General features: G+C 55.7%; 1 protein-coding gene across 10 annotated transcripts in view; it reads right to left on the reverse strand.

Moving 5' to 3' along the window:
• Positions 1-15,671, reverse strand: part of KDM2B (lysine demethylase 2B) — a 122,962-nt gene that overhangs the window by 73,357 nt on the left and 33,934 nt on the right. For 8 of the 10 annotated variants that reach the window (XM_082418013.1, XM_082418017.1, XM_082418007.1 and 5 more), the window contains 3 exons: positions 11,159-11,252; positions 9,962-10,115; positions 1,944-2,059 (listed from right to left, as the gene is read on the reverse strand). In XM_082418013.1, coding sequence (XP_082274139.1) covers positions 1,944-2,059; positions 9,962-10,115; positions 11,159-11,252 — 364 coding nt within the window. Of the gene's footprint in view, positions 1-1,943; positions 2,060-9,961; positions 10,116-11,158; positions 11,253-14,108; positions 14,223-14,787; positions 15,003-15,671 lie in introns of those variants that run through there. The other 2 variants (XM_082418020.1, XM_082418008.1) reach the window with 2 other exon arrangements.

Raw genomic sequence — 15,671 nt, forward strand, 5'->3', positions numbered from 1 at the left:
CCTAACGGAACGATGGGGCCCAAATCCACTGAGATGTATGATCCAGATTCCCTGGGGGAGGGGGACGGCTGCCAAGTGAGTTCCTGAAGCCTTTAGAAATCCCAGCCCGACTCTGGCTTTCAGGAATTGCCTGGAAAGTTGTGGGCTTGACTTTTTTCTCCTTTTCTATCCCACACCTACTTGTCTGCTCACAAACAAACTGGCCCATTCTTCAGGGCTGGCCAAAGAACAGTTGGCCAGAGTCCCAGACAACACTTGACCCAGATGATAGGATGACCACTCACACCCAAATGGTGCCTTTCTCTAGAACGCCACAGGGCAGCATCCCCCAGACCAGGGCTGGGACTGGCCTCCCCGCCAGACCCGGAAAGGGATGGTAGGCAGGCAACAGAAAAGAGAGGCACAAAAATCCACAAAGCAAGACCCAGTCTCTGCAGATCTGGGCATCCCAGCAGCAAACTGGCCTATCTGAAGAATGTACATTTGACCTTGTTAACACACCTACCTGCCCACTGAATATGGTTCAAAGTGGTCCCCAGGACACCCTTGGACGAGGTCCCTCAACACTGGGGCTATTAAAAAGGTCAGATGCATACACAGTGGCTAAGACTTTGACTCATGTATGTGATTCCATGCAGACCAAGGCCTGGAAACAAGACCAAGAAAGGCACGAACCCTGGGCACAGAGCATCTGCTTCTATGAGATGTTTCTTTAGGGTCCAGGCATGACAACCCTCTCTGGGAAAAAAGTCAACTCCAAGGCAAAGCCCAAGAAGACCAGGTGTGGTCTATCCATACAACGGAATATGATTAAGCCATAAAAAGGAACAAAGCACTGACAAATACCACAACGCAGATGAACTTTGAAGACACGATGTTAAGTGAAAGAAGCCAGACCAAAAGGACATTTTATATGATTCCATTTACATAAAATATCCAGAACAGGCAAATCCATAGAGATAGAAAGCAGACCAGTGACTGCCAGAGGCTGGGGAGGGGGGAATGGGGAGTGACTGCTACTGAGTATGGGGTTTCTTTTTGGGGTGATGAGAATGTCTTAGAATTAGAAGTGATGGCTGCACAACATTGTGAATGTGCTCAATGCCACTGAATTGTGCACTTTGTGTCTGTGGATTATATCTCAGTTTAAAAAAAAGAGAGAGAAGAAATATTTGAAGAACTGTAAGAGAAAAGAAGACGTAGGCCCTTTTTGCCCCAGTTTCCCACTCTCAGACCTGTCTCAAATGCCTGGGGACGCTGGGTCAAGTTCCAGCAAGGAAGAGCCAGTGCTTTTCAGAGGAACCTCATGGAATGGAACAGAGCACAGCAGAGGGCCCATGTCAGGTGTCTGAGCCTTGGCCCCTGCTCCTAGGGCATGGGGCTGGGGGTGGGATGCAGTGTCTGAGAAACCACCAAGGAGAAAAGGGGACCCTCCCCCAGCCACAAGCAGACACTGAGGCAAAACTCAGACAGTCCCTAGGGGACTCACAGACACTGGCTTCCTCGGGGTCCTACATCACATCTGGGGTCCCCACATGGTCAAGACCTGACCTACCTTCCAAGGTCCAGCCTCCCCCGCTCCAAACCACCACCACAACAACCATGAAATCCCCCCACTCCCTCACATCCCTTTATACACGTGGGAAGAAGGAAGAGGCACGGTTCCTGACATCTCACGGTGCTTTCTCAAGAGATACTTCCTCTTCAACAGGGGGTTTCGGCTGTCACTGGCCTGGAGGTGAACAGAAACTCCCGGGGCTCTGGGTGGGGCTCTCGCGGGCACCCCCTGCCCTGCAGAACCAGGACCAAGACCCGGCTTGAGGCAGGGAGCAGGAGGGACAAGGGACCAGGAAGGACTTCGGAATGACCGTCCCGTGTGCCCCAAGCACCAGGCAGAGCTCGGGGGCCGGTGTGGCCACGAGAAGAAAAGGAAGCCGCCTCACCCGCGTTCTGTCCTCGATCTCGTAGATCCGCAGCTGCATGGGCACGTTGAAGCTGTGCAGAATGTTTCCGCCGAACACCAGAGAGTCTACGGGGGTGTAGACTGCATGGATCCAGCCTGGGGTGGGGAGGGCACAGAGAGGGTCAGCCACTGGCCCTTCGGGGCCCCTCACTACGCCCACATGCAGGAGGGCGCAGGAGGCCCAGGTGAGCACCCAGGGCCAGAGGGAGGATGCTCGGGCCGCCTGACGCCGAGGGCTGAGCTCCTGGCGGGCCTAGAGGACCCAGACCCGCAGCGCCGCCGACTGCTGCTGGCAGTGACCCCTGGCTAGCTCAAGTCGGTCCTGGGCAGCTGCAGACCAACCCCCTTGTCCTGAAGACCTTGGTGATGAAGTGTTACAATGGACCTGGCTGCAGCAGCCAACAGAGAGGCAGGCCGTGTCCCTCTCCCCTGCAGCCCAGGGAGCTGAAAACCCCTCACTCAGGCTACTCATATGCCCTTAAGCCTTTTCCTCATCAGGAGGTGTCAAGGATTGCTCGGGGCCACAACTAAGGGTCGTGACATCCCGCCAGAACCTAGATGCCTCCTCTGCCCGAAGCCACCCCCTGCCATCAAAATCCTCCAAGGCCCATTTCCAGGTGGTCTCCTCAGCCACACGACACCTGCATCCCCATATCAGTTCTGCTTCTGCTCTGCCCTATAACTGCTGACAAGTCTCTCTCCTGCCGACTGCAGCTTCTTGACACCTTGGGGCGCGGCTTTTTCATCTCCCTGAGCTCCTGGCCCAAAGGCTGGCACTGCAATCATGAGAAGGATAACTGAGGACTAGCTTTGTGCCAGGCACTGGCCTGAGGGCTTTACAGGGCTCCTCTCATTTAATCCTCACAGGACCCCTACGAGGTACATGCGATATTCACCCCCAAATTACGGACGAGAAGACTGAGGCACAGAAAAGCGAAGTCACTTATAAGGATTGGAACCCAGGGAGTTGGCCTCCGCTTGGTCCGTGAAGGCTAGAGACAAAGCAAGCCGCCTAATTCCTTCAATGATGGACTGAACGTGTGTCCAGTGCTCAACAGTCCTCCATGCGGCTCCTGGCTACCATACTGGACAGTGCAGAGCGAGGGGAGGGGTGGCATTATAACCCACTCCCATTTACAGATGCTGAAACCGGGGCTCCGAGAAGGAAGTCACTTGCTGAATGACGTCACAGCAGGTGAGTGACAGCGGCTCCATTTTTAACCGCCATGCTGCACTGCCGCTGCATCAGAGGCTTATTAGCACAGGCCTGGGAGTCCCGGGAGACAGGCCTGCAAACACGGAGGGGAGGCAAAAAGGGAACCAAGAAAGACAGAGGTGAAGACAAGGACAGACGGAGGCCAAGGGACTCACGGTGAAAGACAGAGGGTCAGCAGAGGGGAAAGGGGACAGACAGGGGCAACCTGAGATCCCAAGCCTTCTCCACAACCCTGAGCCTAATTCATTCGCTCGGAGGCAAAGTATAGAGGCCTCCCCGCCCACGCCGAGCGGGAGCAGTTCCAGCCTCTTTCCTCGGTGAGCCGAACACGCCAGCCGTGAGTCACGGGCAGCCACGGGTGGCCACGGCTGCCGGGAGCCGGGCTGCCACCTGGGAAGAGAGCTCGGAGGCTGCGAGGCCACTGCTGGCATCTGTGTCAACACTCTGGGCGGCGGGCCCTCCCCTGCTGGGGACCATAGGTGGGACAGAGCTGGTGGTGCTCAGGGGAGGGCAGGGGAAACCCGCCAGCCAGGAGCACAGGAGCAAAGGCTTTATGTAACCCGCTTCTGCAGTTACCCGCCCACAGCTCTGCCCGCCGCTCTGCCCGCCAGGTGTGCCCTTGCCTGCCAGGTGTGCCCTTGCGGAGCTACCTGGGATCCTTCCCCACCACCTCCCTGCCCCCCGCCCCGCCCCGCGCAGCAGTGCGGCTGCGTCTCTAAAGTCCCGGTTTCCCGGTTTCCCGGTTTCCCGGTTTCCCGGTTTCCGGGACTTCCCTGGCGATCCGGTGGTTAAGACTCCGCGCCTCCACTGCAGGCGGCACAAGTTCTATCCCTGGTCCGGGAACCAAGATCCTGCAGGCCCCGCGGCGGGGCCAAAAAAAAACAAAAAAACCAAGTCCCGGTTTCCACATCTGCTTCAGCCTCTCCGCCTCAGCTGTGTACCAGCTGATATCCTCAACTGTACATTTTTTTTTTTGTTTCTACCAAGCGGAGCCACACTGTCTATTACTATTGTTGTTACCACCACCAGCATTATTTAAGCAACATTTCCTAAGACTGGGACCTAGGACGGCCGGGTTCAAGCACATGCTCGTGGTGGGGTGAAGCCTGAATGGGACAAGGATTCCTGGGTCCCTTTCCTATGCTCCTCGCATGCCCACCTAATGCCTATGAAAGCCCACGTCCAGGGGCCCGGGTTGGAGACTGTCCCCAGTGCTGACTCACCACGTGGCCCGGGGCACCTGACTGTCCCCTCTCCTGGCCTCCACGTGCCCGTTGTGAAATGAAGAAGACCACTGCTTCCCTTGTAAGAACTCAAACCGTGTAAGCAACTGCCGCTGATATTCGTGGTAGCCCCGTCCATCACGAGGGCTTTGGAAAGAACAGCACCCTCGTGAATCTGCATTCATCAGCCCCGGACTCTCCCTTCTGGAAACGCAGACTCACTTGACTTACACCTATTCCCCTGATGTGAGAGGTGCTGTTGCGAGGAGAGGGGCAGGGAATCTGTACTGACATTCCAGGGGTTCTAGAAGCTTCTCTCCACTCTCCTCTCCTCCCCAGGCCGGTGCCTCGCAGGTAGGTCAGGCAGCCTGGCCTAGATTAGAGTAGCTGCCCAGCCCCTGCCCCCAGCCCTCCTCACATCTGCTCCATTACTTAAACGCTTGCTTCTAGGACTTCCCTAGTGGTGCAGTGGTTAAGACCCAGCGCTTCCACCGCAGGTGGTACTGGTTCCTTTCCTGGTCGGGGAACTAAGATGCCACATGCCGTGCAGCGCGGCCAAAAAATTTTAAAAATTAAAAAAAAAAAAAAAAAAGATTAAAAACAAATTTTTTGAAAATAAACATTTGCCTCCAGAAGAACCAGGGAGTGGAAATAACAGCGTTCAGAAGCCCCATCTGAACCCACCCTCCCAATACTCGTTCATTGCATCCCAGGAAGCACGAGAGAGCAATTGTTCCCAGACTGGTGACTGCACCGGGGAGGCTGGCATCTGCCTCCTGCTTCCAGGCCAGAGTCCCCAACAACATGAAGGCGATTAACAGAGGCTATCAGGCCAAGCGACAAGGGACAGATCCAGTCATGGAAGGAAAGCAGGCAACCCACAAAACCAACTGACGGGTATTCACTGGGACGTGAAGGGCCGAGAAGGCCGCGGGGGCACATGGTGTCTGACCCACAGCCCAAACGCTCAGGGTTCGGAATGAAAAGGCCCCTGACCCACATTTGTGTGGCTGCTGCAGGGATAAACCCAAAGGTCCCAGAACTCAGGGGTGCCTCACAGAGGCCCACGGCCTGCTTCCTTCAGGAGCACCCACGAACTCCCTGTGCTGGCCACTGGGGGCTGGGCACTGTGGCTGCCAGGATGAAGCCAGGAGGGCCTCTCCTCTCTGGGACCTCAGAGCTGGTACCAGGGGCCCAAACTGCCAGGCCACGGGCTGCATCAGACCCAGGGGCGTGTATAGTTTGACCCACCTGTGTTATCAAAATGGGGAAATTTCAGGCTTCCCTGGTGGCGCAGTCGTTAAGAATCCGCCTGCCAATGCAGGGGACACGGGTTCCAGCCTTGGTCCGGGAAGATCCCACATGCCGCGGAGCAGCTAAGCCCATGCGCCACAACTACTGAGCCTGCGCACCTAGAGCCCGTGCTCCGCAACAAGAGAAGCCACAGCAGTGAGAAGCCCGCCCACCACAACTAAGAGTAGCCCCCGCTCGCTGCAACTAGAGAAAGCCTGCACACAGCAACAAAGACCCAATGCGGCCAAAAACAAAAAATTAAATTAACTAAAAAAAAAAAAAATGGGGAAATTTCACAAGGCTATCTGAACTCCTTTCCTCTCCAGAAAAATGAGAAGATGGGCCCACCAGGCTGGAGCTGAGCAGCAATTCCCCAGTTTCCCAGAGCCCCTCCACCCCAGCCTGCTTCACTGCCAGCCTTTCTCTGCTCTGTACCCATTTTACAGATAGATCATCTCAGGTCCAAGCCATGTTATACCATTAAATAGCTAGGAGTTACTGTTTCTCAGACTTGCCCAAGTCTAAGAAATACCTGGGGCTACTGTGAATTTTACTACAAGGCAAGGATGGGAAATACTTTCAGGCCAGCCCAAGCCACGGACCCCAGGGTCCTTCCCAAGCCCCTGTACTGGGCGCCACCTGCTGCTACCTGGCTGGACATACACTCACAATGGAGTGTACATCTCACGTCCTCCCCAGCACGTTCTGCACTGCCAAGTGGACCCTTAAGAAAGTTTATTAAATGAGCACATAATTCTCCCAAAGTCACACAGCCGAGAAGGGGGACCAGATCCCAAGCCTGCTGATTCCCAGGCTGACAGGGAACCAGGTGGGTTCTCAAACTAGACACACCTGGGTTCTCATCCTGCCCTGTCACTTATTAACTGTGTGACCTTGGACAAGTTTGTTCACCTCTCTGGGCCTCAGGAAACTTCACTTTTAAAAACGGGGTAGGAGTGGGGGTAGGGGGATGTTCCCTTACATTCTTACGGAGAAGTGATGTACATAAAATGATTGTTGCTCAGTAATGCAAGTTATTACTATTAACTACAGTTCACCTGGGCAGGTGAAGCCAGAGGGGGAACTGGCCATAGGTCAGGTCAAGGGAAGGAAAAAGATGTCACCAGTTCCACTGCTGAGTTCCAACTCCAGCTTTCCTTACTCCTAATGATCAGGCTGAATCTTGGTGACTCCCGGGCCACTCCCAACTCTGACTCTGACTCTCTGTGCCCTGGCGAGGCTACTGTATTCCCACCTCCTCCACCTTCGAGAGCTGGCCAGCTCAACGGGACAAATCCAAGCCCCTTTCTCCAGGTCATCTTACTCCTCAGTCACCTTCAATAGTCTTCCTCTTCCAGGCAGCTTTCCTGGACTAACCAGGAATGAGGCCTGAAGAACCACCACCTCTGAAGCATAGCTAGCACCCAACCCCTTCACCCTCAGACGAAGAAAAAGATAAACCAAGTCTCACAAAGATACTGTGACATTTAAAATCTTCCTAACCCAATGGCATCCATGAGCTTTCACAGAGCTGATGGTGAGGCTTGAGGCCAGCGTGAGGTAGGGCACATCTAAGGTCACACTGTGGAGGTGAAAACCCAGGTCAGAGGTGGGAAATGCCAGAATTAGATTCTCCACTTTCCACACCCAAAAGCTCACGTGCAGTGGCGGGATTCCCCAAGGCTCTCTCCCCAAAGCCACATCCCAGCTACCAAAATCTCAGATGTGCGTCTGGTTCAGAGGGTGTGAAGACCCAAGATGCTCAGCTAGTTCAGTGACTCCAAAACTCTGGTCCTTTAGTTTTCACTGGTTGACAACAAAATAAGAAAAATGAAGATGGTATAGATTCTCATAAACTCAAACCCATCAAATTTCAAGTAGTAACTGTCCTTTATTTTGGAATTATGTACTCCCACCTTTTTTAGTGTCAGAATAGTCCTCCTTTCATGAAACATCAGCAAAAGTAGCTGACAGGTTGTTTTTTTAAATTAATGCCCATATTTAGCAAAACTACAAGATAATAACGTTGATATCAGTTCCCAACTTTTTTTTTTTAACTTCATGAAATCAATGTCTGGGAATCACATGTACACCCTGCCCTTGAGAAGGTGACAAATTCCAACTGTCCCGTTTTTGCTTCCCAAAACTCAGGAAAAAATTCCTAGTGTCTCACTCAAGACTGTTAGGGTCAAAAGTCTTTGCTGAGTTCTAAATAGACTCCTACCAGCGGCAGTTCAAATCACGTCCCCTCTTCCTACCTTCAACACACAGTCACACCTCTGCTGGGGCTTAGATGCTGCTTCTTGAGACCTTTTCCAACTTGCTTAAGGCACCAAAATTAACACCCTTCCCATCCCAGATCGGGGGAAAGCAATGGGCCACCTCCCAGTTCTGAAAAAGGCCCTGCGAGAGAAAAACGCCTGTCCTCCCAGGGAGGCTAAGGAGGCCTGCACTCAGGGGACAGAGTTGGGAGGGATCTTGAGGATCCCAGAGTTCAGCCTCACCCTGCCCCCACTGTAGAGATGGGACAGTTGAGGCACGGAGAGGGGAAGAGATCAGCCCAAAGTCACAAAGACAGCAGCAAGGCCAAGAGCACGCCAGCCTCCCTTTGACTCTACCAGGGCCAATCTTCCAACACCTACAGAGTGGCCTTGAACACTCTGCAGGATACCACCTCCTTCCAGGGTGTGCTCCATAAATGCTGCCCACCAACTGCAATTCCCTCCTGTCCCAAGCAGCAGTCCCTCCCCTCCCGGAGTCAAGCAGCTCCAAGGATGGACCTGAGGCCCTGACAATAAAGTCACCCCCACTAAACCCCGCCACCTCCAAATCCCAAACTTCCCTAATAGTGAAATCTCTGCACAACTTTCTAGAAGAGCCCGCGTGTGCAGGTCCCATCCCCATGGTGGGAACTGCCACCACAACCGCTCCCCCTTCAGTTGACACTGACTTGATGTCCAGACCCAAGGCCAACTCCAGTCCAACTCTCAGAAACTTAAGTGTGACCAGCTTCTCCATCCAATGGATCTTAGTGGCCTCAAAGGAGGCCTTGGACCCTAAGATCCAAGCTTCCTCTCAGTGGCAATTTCCCTGCAGGCTCCTTGGCATATGGCCTCTACTTGTGTACCTCCAGTGACGGGGAGCTCAGTGCCTAGCAGAGCAACTCATTCCAATACCACTTGGCTATACCTCGTCTTCCAAGATATGATCCTTCAACTGGCTGATGGCCGTTACCATACACCTTCACTTCCTGGGTAAAACAACCCAATTCCTCCTTCAAATTCATCTCACCTGATATGGTATCCAGACTCTTCTCTCTCTCGAGGTTGACTTACCCATGAGGGTAAGTAATTACAACCCACGAGGAACACAATCTCCTACATGTGGCCCGACCCTCTCACTCTATACAGTGGGACTGTCACCTCCCTCATGCTGGGTAAAACACTTCCACTAAAATGTAGCCTAAGATTCCCAGGTCATCTGCCACATCCACTAGTGACTCAGCCTGTAACTGGCCAAAAGCCCTCAGCCCATCTCCCAGGAGCTGTAGGCAAATAGGTCTCGGTTCACTCAGTCCTCACTACCACCCTGGGAAGTCTTCCATTTTACAGATGAGAACATTGAGGCACTGAGATTAAGTCATTTCCAGGAAGTCACGCTTGTAAGCCGCAGAGCAGGAATTTGAATTAGGGCGGGGTTTTCTGGCCCCAGGGCCCATGCTCTTAATTATTGCCCTCTTCTATAGTTGTAGTTAATTTTTTTTTTTTTTGAAAGGGGAGAGTCCAAGTACAGAAATTGACCTTGATCCCAATTACATTTCATCTTGTTCTGCAGGAAGGAAGCTGCCACTCTGGGCGCATTCCCCCCTACCCTCTTCCCCTGGGCCAACTCTCCCTTCTCCCCTCCCCAGCCGTCAGGATAAAGTTGCCCCTCCCCTCCCCAAGGGACCACCCTCAGAAATCTCAGCAGGACATCTTGGAGGAAGGCATTCAAACTTCCCCTGAGGGAGGGCCCTCAGGAGGCTTTCTCCCCAAGAGAGAATTCTAGCCCACAGGCAGGAAAAAACAGGTAAGATGTGAGAGGCTACTTTTCCCTGCAGCCTGAGGCCTGCTTCTCTCCTTCTCTCAGGGACTGCCAAGGGCAAGGAGGCCCAGAGAAACCCCATCACTTGGCCTAAACACTGGGCTGAGGCCACCGGGCCATACAGGAGGCTGCTAAGAGTCAGTGGCCGAGCAAGAGCCCAGAGCCAGCCTCGCGGGAACCTACCGGAAGGGATGAAAAACGTGTAGCCCTGTTTCAGCTCAATTCTTTGGCATCGCTCCACACGGTCTCCCAGGAAGATGTCGCTCTGTTTGCCTGACAGCACCCACTCCTCGTACAGTGCCAAATTGTGCAAGGTTGGAGGAATCAGCCAAAAGATCTTAGGAGGAAAAGGAAGCAATCAGTTAAAGATCCAGGCCAAAGTCTCTCATTTCTTCCAGGTTCTGCCACAACCCAGAAGACAGCCCCACCTGCCTGGGAGCAGGGAGGATGGGGGAGGACCCATCCCCGGGGACCCTTCCAGGATCAGGCCCAAAGGGTCTCTGGGGTGGCAGGGAAGGCTGTGCCGCCCTTCTGGGACACCCCTTGCCCGCCTTTAGAGAATCTCCGTTCCAGCTGAAACACCAGGGTGGGAAGACTTCCTGGACTGAGTGGAACATTCTTTCTCCTGAGCCGTGTGGGCTTGTCAGGGAGGTGGGGGAAGGAGAAGAAGGGGAATTTCCTAAGTTGTAGGATAAAATGGCCCAATAAATAAAACCAGCTTGTGCTGGCTCTGGAGAAGGAGGAAAAACATCTGGAACCAAGAGGGATGACTTCCTACCCGGAATTTCTTCCAACACATTCGGTTAAGACAAATGCACACGCAGACCCAGAGGAGCAGGGCAGCACACACGTATTCTCAAGGAGCACCCGCACCCGTGCAGGGGCCCCTACGCCCCCACGTGGACGTGCACACAGGAGCAGACGCAGCAGGCGCACCCTGAACACATGCCTCACGTCCTTCCTCTGGGTGATGTCTGTCCCTAATGTAAACTGTTCTTGCAGGCAACTAGACTTTTAAGTTAAAAGGTCCCAGTGCTGCAGCTGAAATTATAGCTGGGGGAAATGAATGCTGGAGGTTCTTGGGAGCCAAATCTGGAGTTCTAATCTGGCCTAAGATGCGTAGGACACTGGACTGGGTAAGCAGGTGTGAAAGGCTGACCAGATGTGATACAAAAGAGTTGACCTTGACCTTTCCCTCCAGAAGAAGACAGAGGGTGAGGAGTTGACCTTGATCTTTCCCTCCAGAAGAAGACAGAGGGCGAGAAAGTCCTCACAGGGCGGGGTCTGGCTGGAGGCGGGGGGCAGAAGCAGAAAGGTGAGCGAGCCCCTCCATGCACAAACAGCCAGGCATGCACAGAGATCTGAAGAGACTCAACTCACCTTCCCACCCCGGAAAACATGGTACCAAACGGAAGTGCCTCCAAAGTCGATGTGGAAGTCAGTGAAACAACCTTTCACGCTCATCAGACAGTACCTGCAGCACAGAAGTGGGGAAGCAGAAAAACAATTCAATGCCTGAATCACAGGAGGTGAGCAAACAGCTTCAGAGATGCTTGACCTGCTGCCCTTTTATAAATGCTGACACTGGGGAATTTTCTTTTTTTTTTTTAAGACCCAAATCTAATCGGAGTTCCCCATGGGGGAAGCCCCTGTGATCAGGTGGTGAATCTCAAGCATTGGCTACCTGCCCCCAAGGCTGGGAGAGGCATTTTTGTTTTCAGGTTCCCAAGAGAGAGCTGGCAACCCACAGGCCACTTGGTTCCTTCCTCGCAGACGGTTTTTACTCTTGCCCCACCCCTGCCTCCTACCCAAGCAAGAGGCTTCATTTCTGCTCCTTTCAGCTCCTATACCTGCAGTTCTCCCAAGCTGCCAGGCCCCTTTGCAGCAGCTGGGCCCTCTGGAATTCAGCTGTAAACCACCTGTATAGCTTGCCAATTACTAGTCCCCATTCATCTCCTCATTCATTCAACAATCATGTACTGAGAGCCAACCAGTGGTCCAGCCCAGAGCTAGGCATGGCACTTGAAACGCGTAAGACCCCTGCCATTAAGGATGAAACACTCTTAAGGGAGCACTACCTTGGGAAAGTTAAATGGCAAGACGAACTGCAAATGATTGCAAAGTAAGCAATGCAGCTGAAAGTGTATAATTCCACTTGAAACGCGTAAGACCCCTGCCATTAAGGATGAAACACTCTTAAGGGAGCACTACCCTGGGAAAGTTAAATGGCAAGACGAACTGCAAATGATTGCAAAGTAAGCAATGCAGCTGAAAGTGTATAATTCCACGTATGAAATGTCCAGAGTAGGCAGATCTACAGAGACAGAGAGCAGGTTAGTGGTGGCCAGAGGCTGGGGGTGTTGGGAGGAAATGGGTTGTGACTGCTAATGGGTACAGGGCTTCGTTGTGGGGTGACAAAAATGTTCCAAAATTGATGGTGGTTGCACAGCTCTGTAAACATACTAAAAACATTGAATTGTACACTTTAAGTGGATGAATGGTATGTGAACTGTCCCTCAATAAAGCTGCTACAAAAAAAGTAAAGTGATAAAGACCCTGGGGGGTGGGGTGGTGGAGTGGCAGAGAGGGAGGGAAGGAGACAGAGAGGGAGAGCCTGGCCCTGAGCGGCTTGGACAGAGGGAGGGCATTCGGGAGAAGAAACCTGCCAGCAGCCCCCCTTCTAAGCTCTAGCAACTGCCAGACAACCCACCCTTCCTTACAGGAACTCACCCGTCCCCTCCCTCCCCCCTCCACTTGCTGCCCTTCTAGGGGTGGGCAGAGCTTAGGAGGAGGGGGGACAGACAGGCGTCCAGGTCCGGGCCTGGCAGACGGCAGTGCCAGGGCCCCCTCCCTCTCACCCACCCCTTCCCCCAAGAGCCACAAGAGCAGGGCTGGGGCAGTCCCCCACAGCTCATGCTCCCACACCTTGGCACCTCCGGAGGCCCGCATACACATGCTTACCCCACTGACCTCTTTTCCCCGATGCACTTTGCTTTTCCATGGTTTGGGAAGAGGAGAGGAATGGGGCGGGGACGGGCAGGGAGGAGCCAGCAGCCTGAGAGGAGATAACGGTGGGGGCCAGGGGGGACGTGGGCTGAGCTGGTTAGGAGGCTGGAGGGTTCCAGGCGCCCCCTCCCTCTGGTTGCCTTTTGCACCTCACATTCAGGTGGACCCGGGGCTCGGCAGTATGCAGGCGGCGTGCCCCGCGTCCCTCCTCCGGATAGGCTGGAAGGAGCCTTAACCATGTGTCTGCAGGAGGCTGACAAATCAGAAGGCCTTCCTGCACATCAGAGCCCCGCTGCCTAGCAACCCCATCGGAGGGGTGTAGTTGACAGCACAGGACGCAGCCCTGTCACGAAGACAGGCGCGGGCTGTGGTGCTGGCGCTGGGGTTGTTAAAGTCCCAGCTCCGGCTCCGGCTCCGGCTCCGGCTCCGGCTCCGGCTCCGGCTCCAGCTCCGGCTCCGGCTGCACACCCTGTTGCCTCCTCCCAGCCCACCCAAGCCAGGTCCCCACTCGGAAGGCCTGGGTGATTCCCTTCTCTCCAAGGAACTGGAGGGGTAGGGGGCCTGCTAAAGCCCCAGTCCACCCCACCCCCATGTACCACACCGGCCTCTTCTCTCCAAGCACCACTTCAAAATATTAGTCCTCATTTTCCTAAAACCACCTTTTCTCCTCGGTTTTCTTCTCTTTCTTTAATCTAACCTTGGTTTCCACCTCCTCCAGGCCTGAGCAGAATAGTCTGGGGAAAACAATTTAAGTGTTTGTGGGGTAGAGAAAGGTGAGGTGCTTCCTTCGGTCTGCAGCTGGATACCCACCCAGGGGCCCAAAGCAGAAAGGAGAGGAGCTTGGCTCTTGGGCTCCAGGACCCAAGTCGCCCTGGCCAAACAGGTCGTCCACCTCCAACCTGCCAATCTCCTGCCGCAACCCCAGCCTGCCCAGCACACGCGGAAACGGAATCCCTGCGAGCTGCGGCTGCTGCGTACGAGGGAAAGTTCTCCAAGTTGAGCCTGTGTCTGCTCTGCCCTCCCAGTCACCCTTCAGCACCCTCCGAGGCCCCTCGGAGCTTGGGGGCGCCACTTCCAGCCCCGCCTCTCCATGAAAGGCCCCTCCTCCCATGTCCCTCATTTCCTGGCTGCCAGGCCTGGGCCGCCCCTCCTGCAAGTCAAGTGCACGCTTTAGGGTGGCCAGGGTAGCTGGGACGGGGCGGCTTTTGTCCCGGGGCCCTGCAGCCGTCACCCCGCCTGCCTCCTCGCCTGCCCCGCACTCATTCCGCGTTTCCCCCCTCACTCCTGCTTCTCGCTCGCTCTGGCGTGACGCCTTTGCACTGACCTCTAACAGCTTCCTCTTCCAAAGCACACCGCAGTCACATGGGCACCCCGGCTCGGTGCCACGGCCGCTAAGCTCTTGCCGCTGCCGGCCAGCCGGCCTGGTTTCCGCCTCGGCTGCCCCCTGCCCGGAAAGCCGCGCCCCTCGACACCCCCACTCACGGCGCGGGCGGCTTCTGTGTAGGACACCCTCCAAGTTGGCGGCTGAAAATCCCGCGCCCCCGAGCTAAGCCTTTGGGGGGTTCCCGCCTCCCAAGGCCGGGGCTGGCTAGGGAGGAGCGTGGTAGGAGGGGGCGCTGCACCTGCAGCACCAACTTTGGGGCGCTGCCTCGGGTCTGGGGAGGCGGGGCAGCCCCACCCCGCCCTTTTCCCTCCAACTTAGCGAAACTCCCCCGGCAGCCCAGGCGGTGTCCCCTCGGGCAAAGGTCTGGCGGGGGGACCTGGAAAGCTGGCACCGGGTGACGGGGCTGGAGGCGCCGAGCGCGCGTGCACACACGCTACACACTTACACGCAGCCCCGGGAGACACAAAGAGCGGCTCCGTGACGCCGGCCGTACAGCCCGCGGGAGGGAGGCGACCCACACCCCGCCCCGGCGCGCCCCGAAGGAGTGGGGGGCTCCAGGGCAGCCCCGGGCCCGCGGGGCGCAGCGCAGAAACGCCCGCCCGGCCCCGCCCGCGGTTACCCTCGACTGTGGCGCGGCTCCCGGGCGTCCCCTTTGGCGGCGGAGGCTCGACGCTCGTCCGGCCCCGGCGACCAGAGCCGAGCCCCCTCCACGGTGCTGCCAGGCCCCGGTCGAGGACCGCGGAGCCCTCGCTCGCTTCGTTCCTTTCTCGGGGAGCCGGGCGCAGCCTGCGCTCATCCCCGCGCAGAAACTGAACACCCGCGCGGCACGGCGGCTGCCAGGGAGGCGGAGGGAGGCCGCGGCGGCGACAGGGAAGCGCGCCCGACCAGCGCCAGGGGACGCCGCCGCCGCCCACGGCCGCCCCCTCGCCCGGGCTGGGTGGGGGCACGAGGGTAGCTCTCCCCACCTCCGTTCTACTGGCAGGCGCTCGGGGACTCCCGCACGCCCGTTTTCAGGGAGTGTGGACGCCGTCCTGCTGCTGAAGGCGACGACCCAGCAAAACCACCTTCCTGAAACGCACCCCTCGGGGCAAAGCTATAGAAAGGACCAGTGCCAGGGGTTGGAGGGCTTGTCTGATTCCGGGTATGGCAGCCCAGAGATCAGGGATGCGGCTCTGGCCCTAAAACAGACTAGCTGTGACCTTGGACAACCACTTCCCCTCTCTCAGCAGTTTCCTTGCCCTGGGGGCAGGGAGGTGACCTGACGTTCATCTGCAATCTAAGATGCTCTTTTGCTGCGCCTGCCCCTACCTGCCCCCTTAGTAGCTGTGTAACCCCACATCATAGAACTATTGTGGGAATTCATTGAGATAAACACTTTGATTACTTAATCCAATCTTCACAACAGCCCTGTAAGGTCATTTGCAGGACTGTACCCATTTTACAGATGAGAAAGCAAGACAGGCTCAGAGGTGGTGACTCACCATGATCACTACCCTCGTAGTG

The sequence above is a fragment of the Balaenoptera physalus genome, assembly GCF_965194825.1.
Source record: "Balaenoptera physalus genome assembly, chromosome: 12".
Taxonomy (NCBI): Eukaryota; Metazoa; Chordata; class Mammalia; order Artiodactyla; family Balaenopteridae; genus Balaenoptera; species Balaenoptera physalus.